We start from the raw sequence: 17,331 nt of genomic DNA on the forward strand, positions 1-17,331 counted from the left end.
GGTTTACGCCCAAGCTGGCAATAAAGGAAGGAAAGGATCCACCACATTTGTTATCCAGGGTTACGTTAGCCACCAGACGATGCTTCTCTCCTTTTTAAGGCTTTCCCTCAATTTTGATAGATGCATTTTTTTAAAAAATGAGTAGACTTTGCAGCTTTTTTCTACTTGTGGAAGATGGTTTAATCTGGGTCCGACCTCAGCTGAAATAATTAAGACTTCTAGGTAAGCAAGCTGATCAACAAATACAGACTTTTTTTTTTTTTTTTTTTTTTTGAGGTCAATATGCCAAAGAATATGGATGAACAGCCAGCTACAGAGGGAAAGAAGAGGGAAAGAAGGCAGTAAGAGAACTGATCCCGAGTCCAACCCTATGAAAGGGAGCCCACAACCCTTACTACAATCAATGAAAACCATGTGTAAATTGGATTTCTAATTGTTATTACCACCTTTGGCCAAACAAACCCTGTGGCTAACACGAGAAAACATTGTTATTCATTTGTAGTAAGACCAAAAATAGGCCAGTTCTAGTCCTGTTAAAAAAACCCTGCCTTAAGCGTTTAAACCCTTTAATTTTCTCAAGGGTGCAACTCCAAAATGCCAAACTAAGAGCCTGCTCATGGAGAAGAAACAAGTACCATTGATTTCACCGGGGCTTTGCATAGTGACAAGCATCCCTCTGGCGTTGCTCTGGCAGGATCAGGACCCATCTATTTGCTTTACATCCTCAAATATAAGTATTTGATCCTCCAAATAGTGGCAGTCTCCATCGACTGACAAGTGACGTCAGCTCCGCAATTCATTTAAAACATCTGATCTCCAAGCAACTGGTTTCCCAGATGAAAAGGCCTACGTGTGGAATTTACACCTACCCACCTTTTAAGTAGGGAGTTTATTACCTAGTGGTTTTCAGCTGATATTTAGGAATGTCTTTTTAATACCCCTGTTAACAGAAGTTGAAAGGAGGTTCGACTACGTGGTTGGTCTTTAATGTCTACTGGCTACTTCAGCCAGAAGGAAAGGGCAAAGCTGGGGGAGGAAGGGGAGCCTAGCAAGGTTTATTTTGCTCAGAAAATGAGAAGTAACAGATATTATCAAAATAATAGAAGCTGGTTCGGTAGGAGAACTCCATTATCGTTTACTGAAGCTTCATTGTATCAGCTTTCACATTTGGTTTCAAAAAATTTTGTCTGCTGTAATGAAGTTGATGTATTTCAGTTTTTCATGGGAGAGGCGGAAGATTACCTGCTGCAAGTATTTCAAGATCATCAGCAATGCCTCCTTTTCTACCCAAAAGCATACGTTCAAATTTAATAAATTATAAAGTACAATATAGTTTATCTCCAAGTGTTTCTTCTACTCTCTCCATGAACAGCTTGATGATTGCCTTTGCCATGTGTGATAGTGGTTTCACAGGGCTTTTTAAAAATCCAGGATAGCACCTAGGGGTCCCAGGGGAAGTTCAAGGTTTGTACTCTTGCTTTCCTGCTATTACAATGGGCTTTCATGCCCTGTGCTCTAAATGGTTCACTTTGCAGCATGATGAATTTTCCAAAACTAGGTAAATCTTACAAGAAGTTCCAATAGCCAGGAAAATAGCATTAGAAGCTCAGTTGTGACTATTTCTAGTCGAGCTGTGCAGCTGAGGCTGGGTGTTTCTGAAGGGAGCTATTTTTCAATTGCTGTGATTACATTTCAGCTCAGGCTGTTTCTTTTTATCCAGTGAACCTCCTCATCAGTATCTGCTCATTTCTTCCTCCCCCGTGTCCTAGCACTGATGTGCAGAATTGCTGTATGCTGCTAATAGAAACCATGTTTCATCTCAGTGCTAAATGAAGTTATACTCTAGGCACAGCCTGCAGTTCAGTTTAATAATTATAAAATGGATCAATAGTCTGGGTAAGAGACAACGTACAAGTGTTAGATTACAAATTCTATTTACCTCTTACATATTTCACATTCTGAAATGAAGTGCTGTGTGCCTTTTCAAGCCACCTTTCACCGGCACGTGGTTAACCCGCGGGTGAGGACCATTGATTTTAAACTGCAATCATAAATTTCTTGGCAAGTTTCTAAATCTTAATTTTAATCACATTCAATCCCACAAAAAACAAGTCTGGCCTTCAGTCTACTGATGAACATGAATAGCATATTAAGTTTGGGGGGTTTTTTTCCATTTGCTCTGAATGCTTCCATGAATTTTGCCTAACAAATTAAACTCAGTTTTATAATAGTCCCATGAATTCATTTGAGTAAAATAATTTCCATGTTTTTACAGGTAAACTTTGCACATACAGAGGTTTTCAGATTATATGAAAGAGGGGGGAAGTGGTTAATATACTGGAGAGCTGAGCTGCCATTCAGAGGGACCTGGACAGGCTGGAGAAATGATCTGGGAGCAGCCTCGAGGGGTGCAAGGAAAGCAAATGCAAACCCCTGCGCCGGGTGGGATAACCCCACGCAGCAGCACAGGCTCAGGGTGACTGGCCAGGAGGCAGCTTCTCAGAAAAAAGACCTGGGGAACCTGGTGGGTTGACAGACTGGAGCAAGTCCAGAGAAGGGTCACCCAGCTGATCAGAGGGCTGGCAAACATCTCGTACGAAAAGAGGTCCAGAGCGGTGGGTCTGTCCAGCCTGGAGGTAAGAAGGCTCAGGGGAGACCCTACTGCTGCCTGCAACTACCTGATGGGAGAGGAAAAAGGAGAGCAACCAAACGCTTTGCAGAGGTTCACAGTGGAAGAAAGAGAGACAACGAGCACGTTGAGTTCTGAGTCTTACAAGCCTTCAACCTTTCAACGATTCATCATAAGTTTCCCGCTGTACTTCTGGTGATACAAGACACCGATATTTTTCCTGCCTGATTAGATTTTAGGACAGTTGTGTTTGGGTGACAAGGGCATGGTGCAGAGGACTGTATTCACCACTGAAGACCCTGCTCCCTTTCCTTGCCTCATGATCAGCTTTTATTTTCCACCTTTTCTCAATTTTTCTACCTCTAGCTTGTCCCATCTATGACTAAACATTATTTCTTTTCCTCTTTTCCCTATCTTTTCTTTTCCTTTCTTTCCTTTTTTTTTTTTTAAGGTTTCATCTATTTGATTTTCAGTCTCATTCTTTTTGGTGCTTCTTGATACTGACAGTAGGACGTGATGCCTTTTTTAACACCCCCTGCCCAAAGAAATCATACATCTCTGTTTACCTGCTCATTTGCATGGATAAAGTTAATGTTAGAAGCAGGAAACATTTAATTATCCACTTGAAACAAGTTTTTCAGGAAGTCCAAAGCACAGGTTATTGAATAAATAGTTACAGTAGTTATAGTTGCAGTATATATTTATAGATAGGGGCTCGGTTAAGGTTGTAAAGTTGCAAGAAGTCATTTATTTAAGGGCACCGTTGTTTAGAAAACTCTTAAATTATTTTCATTTCTATTTTTGAAACACATGAGAGCAAAAACCCTAAAATCCTACCAATAAAACTTACATATGGGCCAGTAAGTCAAGCTTATAAATCTATTAGGTCAAGTGAAGAGAAGGTAAAACAAAGAGAAGGTAAAATGTAGAACTAGTGGGAAAGAGGGATTACTAATCAAACTCAGCTTGCCTTCACTCTGAGAGCCCATTTAACTGTATGCTGCTGGCCACGCCGTCACGCTGATGAGACACAGACATCTGGTTTGCACCCTGCCTAAGTTCCTGCTCAGTTAATGGTAATTGGGATGTGTAAAATCAGTGCACGCATGAATAAGCAGGTAGATCTTACAACAGCAGGTATGCAGATCTTGAGGGCAGCTGGTCCTGGCTAAAATTCTGCTCCCTTAGGGCCCGGTTTGCTGCAAACCAGGGAGAACAGTAAAGCACTGTCTGGAGAGGCAGCACAAGCACACGGACGGAAAATCAGGTCACAGATGTCCTGTTCTCAGCCCTGCTACTGACCCACATGATCATAGAGACCCCCATCTTCTGCTCCTGCTCTCCCGCACCTCTCCCTGCCTTAGACACAGGCTGTGTCAGGGGAGGGATTACCTCTCTGCAGAGATCTTCTATACGATGCCCACCACAGTGGTCAACTTAAAGCTTGTGACGCTGTCCTATTACAAAATACTGTATGAAATGGAGGCAGTATCAGAAAACAATTAAATCTAAATTCTCCAGGTAATACCGCTTTAAACCAGTTGAGCCCCCAGAGAAGCAATTTTCTAAAGCAAATACTGGGAAAAGGGTTGTAGGCAAAAAAAAAAAAAAAAAAAAAAAGGAAAAAAGGGAAACAAATTTCCCTGGCATAAAAGGGCTATTGGGGATTCCCTATTAATGTGCATATAAAGTAAGCTAACATTTACATATTCCCTGCTACTTTCAGTGTACTTCAGACAATGGCTAATCAATACTCATTAAACAGCTTTAAAAAGGCTGAGTATCCCGGGGTGGTAAGCCGCATCCTCCCAAATACAACATACAGCCCGAAGATGTATAACCATTATGATCCAGCAGAGAAATCAGCTGATTATGTTAAATTTTAGACAATCATGAGGGATACACTAGTTCTGTTTCAAATATTCAGGTATGTTCCTCCTGAATCTTTTGACTCCCTACTTATTTTGGGGTCAAATAGTAAATGTTAAGAACATCCTTTATATATCCTAGGTTACACACTTGATTTTGCTCACATATGCTCATGGTGCCAGTAATGCCCTGACTTTTTTTCAAGGCCTCCTCTTCCAGCCTGAAGATAGCTCTCCCACCCAGAGTTAATTTCTTGGGGTTTTTTTTCTTTTTTTAAATAACAAAGCAAATTTTTTTTCTTTTTTTAAAAAAATTTAAGAAATGGCTCCATGTTCTCAAGTTCGCTTGGTGCCAAAATTCTTGAAGTGTCCTACAGTGGGAAGTTCCATTTCACAACAAATTCAAACCCACAGAAGAAGCCAGTCTTTATGGCTCAGTGGGCTTTACATCAGACTTCGTATTCCTTTAAAAACTTCCCTAAGGACTTTCTCTAGTTTAAAAGAAACTCTAATGAAAGAAGTTCAAATATATTTTGCCTTGCATTATATAAAGGCCACTCAAATTCAGCAATAGAATATTTTCTGGACACAAATTGTATAATTATTTTTTCTAGCGTACTAGACTCTCAGAGCTACTTTTGCTCCTAAATCTTCCACCTGGTAAAACGTGCATGTAGGTGTCTGGCCAGGGGCACAAGCACTGGAGGGAAAAGATCAAAGGCCTATAAATGTGTCAAACTTTCAAATGCAAATCACCTGCCATAACGCTGCTGAGAACAAATCCTTCATTATCACCATTCTGTGAAAGGCTTAAATTAGCCTGAATTGGCTGAAAAGAACAAGAAAAAGAAAGCCATTTATCTTCCTGTGAGTTTTATTACCTTTAGATTTATTTGGCTAATGGTCCAATAGCCCACTAATCAGAACATCTGCATAACAAATTCTTCAAATGATCCATAAATAAAATATGTGATCACATAATCTTGCTATTAAAGTTAAACCGAGATCTGTGACAACAGGTTATTAAAAGTCCTTACAATAAGCCACTCTTTAATTGCCAAACTATGAGCTACTGTGATTTATGTACTAACAATTATCAACTGGCTTAGCCTGAATTACATTTAGGGGAATTTTTTAATGTGCACTTCCTAAACTGTATGTTCTCCAGATAGATGCCATACTCATCCTTATGTTAGGCTGTCATTATTCAAAAACATACTTCCTTTCTTAAAAGGTACTTAAGCCACTCTTTAATTGCCAAACTATGAGCTACTGTGATTTATGTACTAACAATTATCAACTGGCTTAGCCTGAATTACATTTAGGGGAATTTTTTAATGTGCACTTCCTAAACTGTATGTTCTCCAGATAGATGCCATACTCATCCTTATGTTAGGCTGTCATTATTCAAAAACATACTTCCTTTCTTAAAAGGTACTGTGTCTGGGTTTTTTTAGAGATAGCTTTAGTGATGTAATAGAGTATTTGATTGATTTAATTGACTAGAAGAGCAAGAGTTAAAAAAAAAATATTGCACTATACTTAATCCTTATTTATAAGGGCAAATCCTAGCACTCTCTTTTGTTAAACGAACAACTGCAGAGAGGTTTTGTCAAGTGAGCTTTACTGGGATCTTTGAAAGAGGATATGCCTTGATCAGAAAGCTCTCCGTCAGGATGGACAAGGGGTTGTCTGAGGGGAGCTGACTGGGGACCCTGACCTCAGCAAGCATCTTCAGGAGGTGTCCTTGGCTGGGTCTGGTGAGACTCCCCAGAACATCTGTGCTGGTAACTTTTATCTGCACCAGGGACACTTTGTACCTCACTGGCTCTTCTGTTGGTCAAAGTTTTGATATATTCCCCCTCTGAAACATTCGTCCCTCCACAGTCACCTACTTGGGTTATATTCTGAGTTGTATGCTCGGTTAAACACAATATGCAAACTAGGGTCTTTTCCGCAGGGGCAAGTAACAAGGTTATATGAGTTCATACAAGAAGGCTATACAATGTTATATAGATACCTACATGGATGTCACACCATGAGGAGCCTACAGCTTTGAAAGCTTTTCCCCGTTCACTGTCATGTCAAAGCAGTTCCAAGTCTTGGGCTTCTGTGGTGAGAGTGGCCTGGCAGTTGGAAGACATTTGTGAGTGTTGATAGTCATTTTTTCTGTATCTCTAATTCATGGCCTCCCAGCACAAAATGTTTGTTTGGTTTTTTTAATAAGAAAGAAAAAAAGAAAAAAACCCAAACTTAAGTTGCTGGTATGTTACAAGATAAATATGCTATCACAAAGAAGTTGCTGCAAGACACACATCGCTATTTTTGGAAGGAATATCATTTTCTTGAAGGAATTTTTCAGTTCTGTGTACAAATTCGAACACTTTCAGTGCCAGAGCCACACGCCCATTTTACACAGTTACATTCTTCAGATTATCAACGTGGGGAGAGGAATGTCCTCTCTGTAAGACCTCAGTGGTGGGCTGTAGATAACAGAACAAGCAAAGGACTAGTGGCTTTTTAAAAATTATTTATGAAATCTGCTAGGTTGCTATACGAAGATCAATTAACTATTACGGGATACCTTCCAGCCTACCTTCCAAACCTCTAACACCAGAGACTGCAACATGGATGGTGCTGGATAAGGGTGTTTGGTTTTTTTTTAAAATAGAATCAAACTTGGCCTTTGTAGCTGAAAAAAAAACCCAACCCAAAACAAAATGGAAAATGTCATTGTGAATCCTGCTTGCTTTCTATGTTATATTTCAGAATCCCTTGACCATGTGATTATCATAGTGTTTTCTTATGGTATTGCCAAAAAGAATATTCATAAAACAGAAAAACAGAATAACACATTCTATGAGGTTTTACGATTAGTGTACTAACAACCATAACAGTTAGCAACTGACAGTAATACTTGGGGAAAGTATAAATCTACCATCAAATGAAAACAGTATTTCTTTAGAAATGACAAACAAAAATCATGAGGCTACAATTTTTCCCAAATATCTATCTTGCAAATTCTAAGCAATCTGCAAGCAGTAAGATTTGGGATTTTTAGAAAGGTAAACTAAGAAAAGTCCAGAAAACAGAGTGACATCCTCTTTGATGATGGCATATCAGCAGACACCAGAACAAAGGTGTATTTGTGCTTGGAGATGCAAGGGCGCAATCCCATCACCTTCACTTGGACTTGACGGTAAGAACACCTACAAATCCCACACATCTCATGATGCTAAAAATAAACACATAGAGAACGCAAACCAGTGTCTGAAACCATGCTGTAAAAGCCAGTATTTTCAGTGTAAAAAGGTAATAGAGAAGCAGAAGTAGATGTTGGGCTGTACGTGCCTCACTAAAAGCTATGGTAGGAGCCAGACATGGGGAGGACAGCAGTTTGGCACCGGTTTGCACAAAGGCAGAGCTGCTGAACTGCATGCCTTGGGCTCTCCCAGGAGGTTATTCCAAAATTTGTAACACAAGTGCTTGGGAATTCAGGATTAATATATGCCCTATGCCACCCCACTGTAGTATCTCCTGCTCCTCTGCTGTATTGCCTAAGCTCCATAGTATCAGCAGCACCTTCCTCAGGTCTTTGATAAGTCGTCATGGCCAAACCACCTTTACATCCTCATGTCCCCCCATGCATCCTCCATCTTTTTTGATCTGCCTGATAGCCAAAAGATAGCCCATGTCACAGCTTAGGGAAGCACGTGTGAGCTGACTGGCCAGCTGGCTGTCATCAGAGCCACTGCCGATTTTTTTCTCTCGCAGAGGCATAGAAAGTCTTTCTCCCTTCCCTGAGCAATTGATTATCAAAAATTTATAGCCCTGAAACCATCAAATTTTGTTGAAATTGGCCAGTTGTTAAAAAAATATCAGTGAAGGAGAAAGGGAAAGAAGTCACACAGCACAGACAAGACATCTTTCCATAAGGGTCCATGCCCATAACTGGGTGGTATGGCTACTCTCCCAGAAGACAGATGATTTGAACCCATGCAGGCCAAGAACGCATCCAAGGCACTGAACCTTTTTTTTTTCCTTTTCCAGCTGAAATTTTCTAGTTATTAAGAACTTCTATGAAAAAGACACCCCACGTTTTTCTGGTCTATCCAACAGAATAAGAGAGGCCTGATTAAGTCTACTAAGCAATAGTTCTGGTTGCCCACTCTTGGAAAACTTTCAGATTTCTATAAACTCAAATGGACGTAAGAGACTGGCAGCCTGTACCTCTAAGCAAGCTTTCGAGAGAGAAGTACCCACAGTTAAACCACAGAAGCAATTTAGGTATAGAAAAATGCAATTAATAAAACTGGCCCAGTGCCATATAGTCATCTATGAACTGCTAATTGTCCATTCCTTCAGCAGCGTCTCATATGAAAGATGCTGTGCTTCTCAGCAGTGTCTTCCTAGGTCATACTGAGACATCAGCCCTGTAACTAATTAGAAGAAAACAGACCATCTCCCACATTTCTAACTGGCAGGTCTTATTTGGTAAAGAGGCCATTCAATAATTACAAAAACTAGCAACATGTTAGTCTGGATGAAAAGTCTTATAAAGTCCCTGTACAGTAGATGTGCACGTGGCTGTAACTCCTGAAGCCCTTTGTTCTATTAAACTCCAGGCTTTGCGGAATCTGAGCCTGGGCACAGGGCTTTTTTCCACCCAGCTGCAGCTCAAGCAGCAAATTTAGCTCACCAGTGCAAAAGATTCAAAGAAAATGTCTACAACACATCGCAGTGGGCTGAGCGACAGCGAGGCTTAAAGGCCAAAGCTGCTCTGAGACCTGGCATTCATGTTGGACTGGAAAACAGCCTGAATTCAACCTGAAATGAGGCCACAGATGTCATGTTTTTGCAGCAGATAAAACTTGGACAGTTTCTAGGGTTTGGGCTATCTTGTCTGTCTGTTATTTGTTATGTGGTATCACTGCCAGGGCAGCACCCGCACGTTGGGGTGGAGGAAGAAGGCAGCATGTAACGGTTCATCTAGTAAGTTTGCCCACAAATTTATTCAAAGCGGACCACGCTCACAGTTCCTCCCACCACGTCCCAAAGAATACCCATAGTTTGCCACAGATCCAACCTTGGCCAAGAACGTTGGTAGGACAACTAACTCGGCTTTGAGCTTGGCTGGGGAGGTGCTCTAGCAGAGCAAATTGCATTTTAAAATAAGATATTAAAATAACATAAATGCTAACGTACAGCTACTTCTACACTACCTCGGCATTAAAAATACTCCTGGTTGGCTTCTTTTCCTTCATTGCATTTCAGTCAGGCAGCTAATTCACTTTAAATATCCATCAGGTGGAACTTCAGTACAGGTAGCTGTTTTCATGGAGCAAAATTTTCAAAGGTATGTCCCTTTTTCCAGCTGCGCTCAGTCTTTGAAGTGACAAAATCTCTCCAACTCTGTCAAGGGAAATTGGGGTGCGGGGTGGACACGAGGCTTGGGTTTAAAGAGCTTTTAAAGTTTGATATATAATTAATCTTACTAAGTTAAATTAAGTTCAGTACTGATAGCAGCTACGATGCAGGATACGTGAGCAAGAGAACTGTGCAAAGAGAGGTTCTGTCACCCATCGTAATTTTGTTTTCTTGAAACAGTTAAAGTGTTTTGTTTCCTGAAGGAAAAAGCGCTAAATCTAGCGCTGAGTTTACTGTTTTGCCAGTAGCACTTCGGTTTATAACAACTCTCGATAATATTCTAACCGCAGTTTCCTTTTATCTGCTGATACAATACGGCAGGGTTTGACACCTTTTTAGACATGAAAAGACTTTATCTTGTCTCAAGGAACAGCTGCCATTCGTCTCTTTCACCACTGTATTTCCAAGTATCTTTCTTGACATAAGAGCACAAAGCCAAGCCTACGCAAAGCCTCAAAGTTAAATAGTCCTCTTCCCAAATTAGGAAATCTCTCTGTTAACTAGCAAAAGAGTTATCAAGTTCATCAATTCCATCAGTAAAGTAGAAATTGGTAAATGCAATGAAAATGAATTTTTCCCTTTTGTTAAGCGTGTTCGCGCACGTTGATAAGTATTTCAGAAATATCTTCTCTATGTATATATTCCATGTAAACAGTATTTATTTTCCTTTCTGGTTGATTCCCCATGGACCTGAAATAGTGAGTTACAATCACAAGGAATGCCAAATAAATGTTTCCCTTGTTTAGCGTAGCTTAACAAAGTTTGCTACATCTAAGTAGACATTTAATACTGTTCATAAGTGGAAATAATATTTACACTGCTAAGACAGAACCTATGGTTCCGCTCTGTATCTCTATCTTCAAGCTAGAGGGATGCCGACATCAGGAGCGATAGACCAGGTGAAGTACTTGGGCCAGTACAGCAGTTCTACAAAAAACTTTCAGAAAAGTACTTGAAGAACGACACATCCTTTACTTGCCCCACCTCCATAGCAGGTATAGTTTTGCTACTCTAGACAAAGCACCCTGATATAGCCTGTTCGGGCTGACCAAGACAGATGATAAATGAAAATATTTTCAGGGTCATCAGGCTGATGCATCATAGTCATTTATACTTATAGCCAGTTTAACATAACTTTCTTCTGCAGGAAATATTCCTGCAAGATTATCTGTTACACCCACTCAGTTTATTTAAACATCATCTTCACAAGTGTGAGAGGTTGCAAAGCCATCAGCTTTGGCATGGTGAAAACAGTTCCAAAGAAGAAAAATCATCCCTAATCCTTAGACTGAGTAAATTACAGAAAGATGAGAAATCAAAACACTTTAAAAACTGTAACATCCCTTCTGTAACGAATCACAAGTCTTATTCAAGCAACAGTCACCTCCAATGATAAATGCTTGTGTTTATTTGCTGCAATGAGCAGCTACAGCCTAAATGACAGAGGGCATCCTGTACAGTTGTTTTCACATCTATTGCTGCTTCTAAAATAGTGGCAGTAAACTTGCACAAAATTGAGATGCATTGCAAATAAAAAAATTAAAATTTTTCTGCTTTTCATGCTTGAACTGTACTTATGAAACCAGATTAATTTGCAGCGGTATCAGCAACATAGTCTCTTCTTTTTCTTCTGCAGTTCTTAAATGTCTTTTGATTATATCTCATTTCTGGTTTCCATCAACCGCAAAACATGAACTTGTCTTAATTCTGGCACAGTATTTTCAGCAAATCATCCATTAAAGCAGTCATCCCTGCCAGATTTGGAAAACAAACAAAAACCCCTCCAAAAACAGCTCTTGCCCCCCAGTTCTAAACAAAACCCTAAAACACAGAAACCCACACACCGTGGGTGAAATGTTATGATCCCTTCAACAAAGAGTGCATTCCCATACACTAGGGCGGAACAAAATGAGGTCATTCACATGATGTTGGCATTTTTATTAATGAAAATTCAAACTCTTGATTCCAGTATTCAAAATCAGCAGCAAGGAAAAGAATCATACATAACCAATAACAATGTTTTTCCACAAAAAAAAATGGTCCGATCTCTCCACTACTGACCACTGCATAAGGAATCTCCCCATTTACGGTCCCCAGGTGACTGCTACTCTTATTCACCTTAGCAAGTCTATTCTTCTAGCTACCCTCTCATCAGCTGGGCGGTTCAGAGTCTCCAGAAGAGAGACCATCTTCAAAACTGAAAATAAGTTTCCAATATTTTGGATTTTTTGCTCATTTCCGTAATACATTTCTCATTTGGAAAATCAACTATAAATAAACTTTCTCCATCTGCCCACAGAGGAAAATAAGAAACTACCATTTTGGCTAATTACAGATTGCATTATCTATAGACTACCTATTTCTTCCTTAAACACATCTGGAATTTAGCTTCCTAACTTTTAAAGCCTTGGCCTTTATGAAGAAAGAACTGACATTTTCATTAAGGCACGGATATTCTACATTTCTATTGTTAACATTGTATCTTGGCAAGAGTGGCCTTCCTTCTGGTTGGTCCACAGAAAAAGTTACAAACACTTAAATGCAGACAAGGAGGCATTTTCTAAGAAGCTGTTGAAGACAACTTTTTTTTTTGTGTACGAACATAGATTGCTTCTATATTAAAGAGGTAGGAAGAACACCTTCAAAAATGCAATTGTATTCAAGTTCCCCCTTTAAAAACATTTACATGATATTATTCAAAGAATCTGCAGTATCATCATTAGATTTTGATTTTCTGTAACTTAACCTTCATTCTATTGTAAGTAGAAGTGAGTGTTAGATGGGATTTCATATCTTCTTTAAGAAAAAAATGTCCAAACTATAAATGTTTGATTAAAAGAGCCATCAAATTTCCTTAAATATTAGATATGACAGCTACAAAACCAGAATATCCTTACATGGCTTATTCCATTCTTTGGAAGATGCACACACTCAAAGAACAGTTTATTATAGGGCATTGCAGATATAAATTTAGCTACCCTGCAAGGTACATCTGCTGTGTGTCTCTATCTGCTCCTTCAGAGATAATCAACGCAACCAGCATCCCAGGATTTGAAAACCCATTTTAAAACTAGTAAAATTAAGTTAGTGGAGCAGAATAGAAAATTTCAGTTGGAAAAAGCTGTATCACTTTGTCTTATTGAGAATATCCAACAGCAGTGCAGGCACTATTTTAGTAAGTCTGTTTTTATAAGCAGAAGGGCTAATAGCTGTACACAAAATCCTCACAATTGGCTGGGAAAAAAAAAAAAACTTATTTCATAAATAAAACTCCCTGCTCCCTTGTATACCGTATCCTGACGTTTATGTATCAAGTTCAGAGTGTAATCAAGTCCAGAATAACTGGCACTTGCCTATAATCAGCTATTTGGCACTTTTGCTAACATTTTCGTTTCAAACTTTAGCTCCAGTATGCAGTATTTCACAGCACTTCTTATTCATCAAAACTGTGTCCACTTAAAATTGATAGAGCATACTGCAGAAACTTCGAGAACAAACTCTGTAAGAGCTGAAGGTTCAGAGTTAATTGTTATCATAATGATTTTATTGAGAACCTAAATTGATTTTGATTCTTCCTTTTAGTCTTTCAGAGAGGGGAAGGGGACTGTCTGCCCATGCGTAAGTCAGAACAGCGCTTTCGGCTTGCTGCGTGGGACCAGAACCTGACCTCTCAAATGGTTGCTCTGGACTTTGGGAACAATTAACTTCCCCTACAGAGGGTGGTTTTGGAGATACTTGCAATGAGAAACTATTACCAGCTTCTCTTAAATTGGTCATTTTCTTCTTTCCTTTAATTATAAGGGCTGAGTCACTGTTTGTTCTTTTGCTAGTAACGACGTCACTCGTTTTCTTTGTAAAACATTTTTTAAACTGACCAGGGTTCAGTTGCCTTTTCTGCTGCTCATAAATCAGATTTTTATTCATGTTCCCATCATCACTGTCTTCACTAGAAGAACATCTGTTCTGACACACACTCTTTTTAAAAGAGGTTTTCCAAGTTGTTTGAATACAAGCTTTTTTAATGTGACAGCCAGTTACAACATCTGCTGGCTTTTGAGCCACCGGAAGCATTTCACACCCAGGATGCAGTGTCTCTGGTGTTTGTCCACTGAGGGCCAGAGATGTTGAACTGCTTATGTTACAGTCTTTTTGCATCATTTCAGCCAGGCTGTCAGCTTTTTTGTACTGATCTTGGTAAGTGTGTACGCTGGATTCCCTTGCATAGTTTTCTGATAGCACATTTTTAGTTTCCTTCACTAGTTTATTTAACTGACACGAGGAAGAGACATAATCTTTATCAGGATTCAATGTTTCTTTTGTCTGTTTAAAACATTTCAAAGACTCCAGTTGCATTACATCTTCAGACAACAAAGGCTTTGATGGAATGAAAGTCGTCTTAAGCATTCGCTCACTTAAAGACCACTTCTGAAGTTGTCCCATAGCATCACCTGAAACCAAATCATCCGCGCTATCAGAATGAAGTTGATCAGACTGCATAGCATCAGAATATTCTGAGCTATTTCTTGCTGTTTCATGACCTAGTGGATGCGGGTGTTTTATGCATATAGTTAAGTCAGCTGCTGGATCACGGGTATCACCCCCATGGGCTGGTGAAGTGCCGAAGAAGGTTCCTTCCCAATCAACACTGCTCAGTTGTAGACCAGCTGTTACAGAGGAAGAGGATGATACCCCTAAATTTTTAGTAAATTGTGCTGGCAATACAGATGAGTCAGCCAATGTACTCTGTAAGAGCGAGTAAGGCGATGCAGTCAGAGGAAGAGCAGCTGCTGATGCTGGCATTTGAACAGTTGTTATGCAGGATGCTGCAGCTAACACTAGATCTTTTGATTCAGTACTTCTCTGGTGTATCTCGTCTTCTGGGGGAGTTTTTATATCTGACATGGAGTCTTGCACAGGAATAATTCCACCTCTAGATTTTAAATTCATTTGAGACAGAAGATGGCTAACTTCATAATAAACATTTGATAATTCCTTTTCTTTTGGTCTGTCTTTCCTATCTGAAAAAAAATAAAAAGGGCATATCAAAATGGCATATTAACCACAGTTCAGATCGCCTAGTGCTAAAGTATAAAATGGTAAGATAAAAGCACAGTCCCTGCAAGATATCGTGCCCTGATCTTGACAAAACATGATATTGCTCAGCAGTGGGAGAAATGTTTGTTGCTTTTCCTTCTTGTATTCTCGCAAGACCCGTAAGTTCATAAGAAATAAGCTTTTGGACTTACTTTTCTGCTTCTTCTTCAGAACTTCTGACTTTTCCACTTGATAAAGAGCAACAACATCAGGATAAGCAGCCTGAAACAAAGACTCCTCTTCTACTGTGACTACAAACAACTCCACAGGCTCATCTTCTGCATCAACATAATGTTCTAAAAAATTAATGAATGTACATTAGACATGTATACACACATCAAAGTAGGGAATAAGAAAAACAAAGAACAGAAGATTTGAGTACAAAGAAGGTATGTAAAAAGGTCAGTAGTACAGCGTTTGAGATTTAGCTACAAGTAAAGTCTTTTTCCTTCTGCCAGTGTCCTGGCACAAACGGGCACACTAAAGGTAGAAGTCTGTCAGCATAGAAAAATTTCTAGCTAGTAAACAGTCACAGCTTCCGGTACACAGTGAAATAAGATATGAAATACAGAGTCCAGGTCTCATTAACACGTACCAGAAAAAGTACCTGAAGACCAAGTCCCTTGCTTTCTAGGTAGATTTTTTTTTAAAAGCATTTCTTTTAATTTCACAGTATGTGAAATTTGATGCACCTTTTCTATTGTTTTCATAGAACAGTTTCCAATCTCACCCACATTTCATTTCCTCATAATGTTGTCAAACTCTTTTCCTCTTTAAAGCATGCTTTTTTCTTTTTCTATGAACTGTTTTGTTTCATAATGTACACAGAAACCAGACCAACCTGGTTTTTGCCACTCAATTTCAAAACAAGGAATTCCATTTTTAACACGTGTCTTGACTATCCTGTAAGAACAAAAAGAAGCCCATTAAATTATTTTGTTTAAACAGGAAATGAAAAATCTAAGTTATCTAAAAAAGATTTCAATACTCTAATTTGTAATGATTCAGAGGAAAAAAAATTCTTGTAATAGTGAAATTAGTACACCTTTTAAAAAATATGCTACTTCTCTGTGTAAGTTACCCAGTAAAATTTTGGATCTAGATTTGAGTACTGCAACATTTTTATTTAACGATACAGCTCAGAGGAGCATAACAAGAAATCAAAAAGCTATTCTGTAACACACAACCATAACGCAGACTCCTACAAACATCAGTTTGATATCTTCAACTATGCCACAGAGAAGGCTGTTGCCACAGATAGTAATCTTCTGAATGACCAGACAGGGTCATTTATATCTTTAGCATGAGAGCATGAAGGAAGATAAAATATGAACTTCTATCTAGCCAATCCATTTAAAAAGCAGCCCCCAACCAGTCTCTCCACTCTTTTGAAAGGTAACACGGAATAATAATAATTATTACTTGCCACTTCTCTGGAAGTAACAATTTAATAGACTATGACACATCAACCCAAAAGAGGTACTATCACATTGCTGCTGACTGTCCTTCTGTCCCCCAAAATTAAGGTCTATAAAATCCTGAACAGCATCAAGGAACATGGAAAAACTACTAACCTTCTTGCAATACAAGAATTTGGGGTGGGAGGAATTTGGGTTTCATTTGGGAAATGAAACTGTCAGATACTAAAGTTAAAATAAGTAACAATTGCCTTCACACAGTGAAGTTAAATTCAGATTTGCCAACAGACACTGTAGATTCTAAAAGTTTACATAAGTTTAAGAAAACATTAGATCATAAAAAAAAGAAATTACATTGAGGGCTGGTAGAATAAGAGGTACTAATTCTGGCTCAGAGTAACAGAAGCCTGGATGGTGGGAAAGTATTCTGGCGGAAAGTAGTTACATGCTTATCTTGGTTTTTTTCCTGCATATCCATTTTTAATAGGATACTTGCCCATTTTTATACTGCTAAATGCAGCAGTCCTGAATGAAAACGCTGTTTTGAGAAGAAGGGGTAGCACAACAGAACTGTAAGCCAATGATTTCATAGAATCATAGAATCATTAAGGTTGGAAAAGACCTCTAAGATCATCGAGTCCAACCGTCAACCCAACACCACCATGCCCACTAAACCATGTCCCTAAGCGCCTCATCTACACGTCTTTTAAATACCTCCAGGGATGGGGACTCCACCACTTCCCTGGGCAGCCTGGTCCAATGTTTCACCACTCTTTCAGCAAAGAATTTTTTCCTCACATCCAATCTAAACAACTTGAGGCCATTTCCTCTCGTCCTATCGCTAGTTACTTGGGAGAAGAGACCCACACCCACCTCGCTACAACCTCCTTTCAGG

The 17,331-nt window shown here is 39.2% G+C and overlaps 1 protein-coding gene across 1 annotated transcript in view; it reads right to left on the bottom strand.

Annotated features, from left to right (window-relative positions):
- Positions 1-11,864: 11,864 nt before the first annotated feature.
- GEN1 (GEN1, Holliday junction 5' flap endonuclease) overlaps positions 11,865-17,331 on the bottom strand; it is a 23,289-nt gene continuing 17,822 nt past the window's right edge. Inside the window, exons 12-14 of the mRNA XM_009290637.2 lie at positions 15,860-15,921; positions 15,171-15,314; positions 11,865-14,942 (exon numbers count right to left, since the gene is read on the bottom strand). Of these exons, the coding sequence (XP_009288912.1) occupies positions 13,468-14,942; positions 15,171-15,314; positions 15,860-15,921 (1,681 nt within the window). The 3' untranslated portion in view covers positions 11,865-13,467. The remainder of the gene's footprint in view (positions 14,943-15,170; positions 15,315-15,859; positions 15,922-17,331) is intronic.

The sequence above is a fragment of the Aptenodytes forsteri genome, unplaced genomic scaffold, assembly GCF_000699145.1.
Source record: "Aptenodytes forsteri isolate BGI_AS27 unplaced genomic scaffold, ASM69914v1 Scaffold138, whole genome shotgun sequence".
Lineage (NCBI taxonomy): Eukaryota > Metazoa > Chordata > Aves > Sphenisciformes > Spheniscidae > Aptenodytes > Aptenodytes forsteri.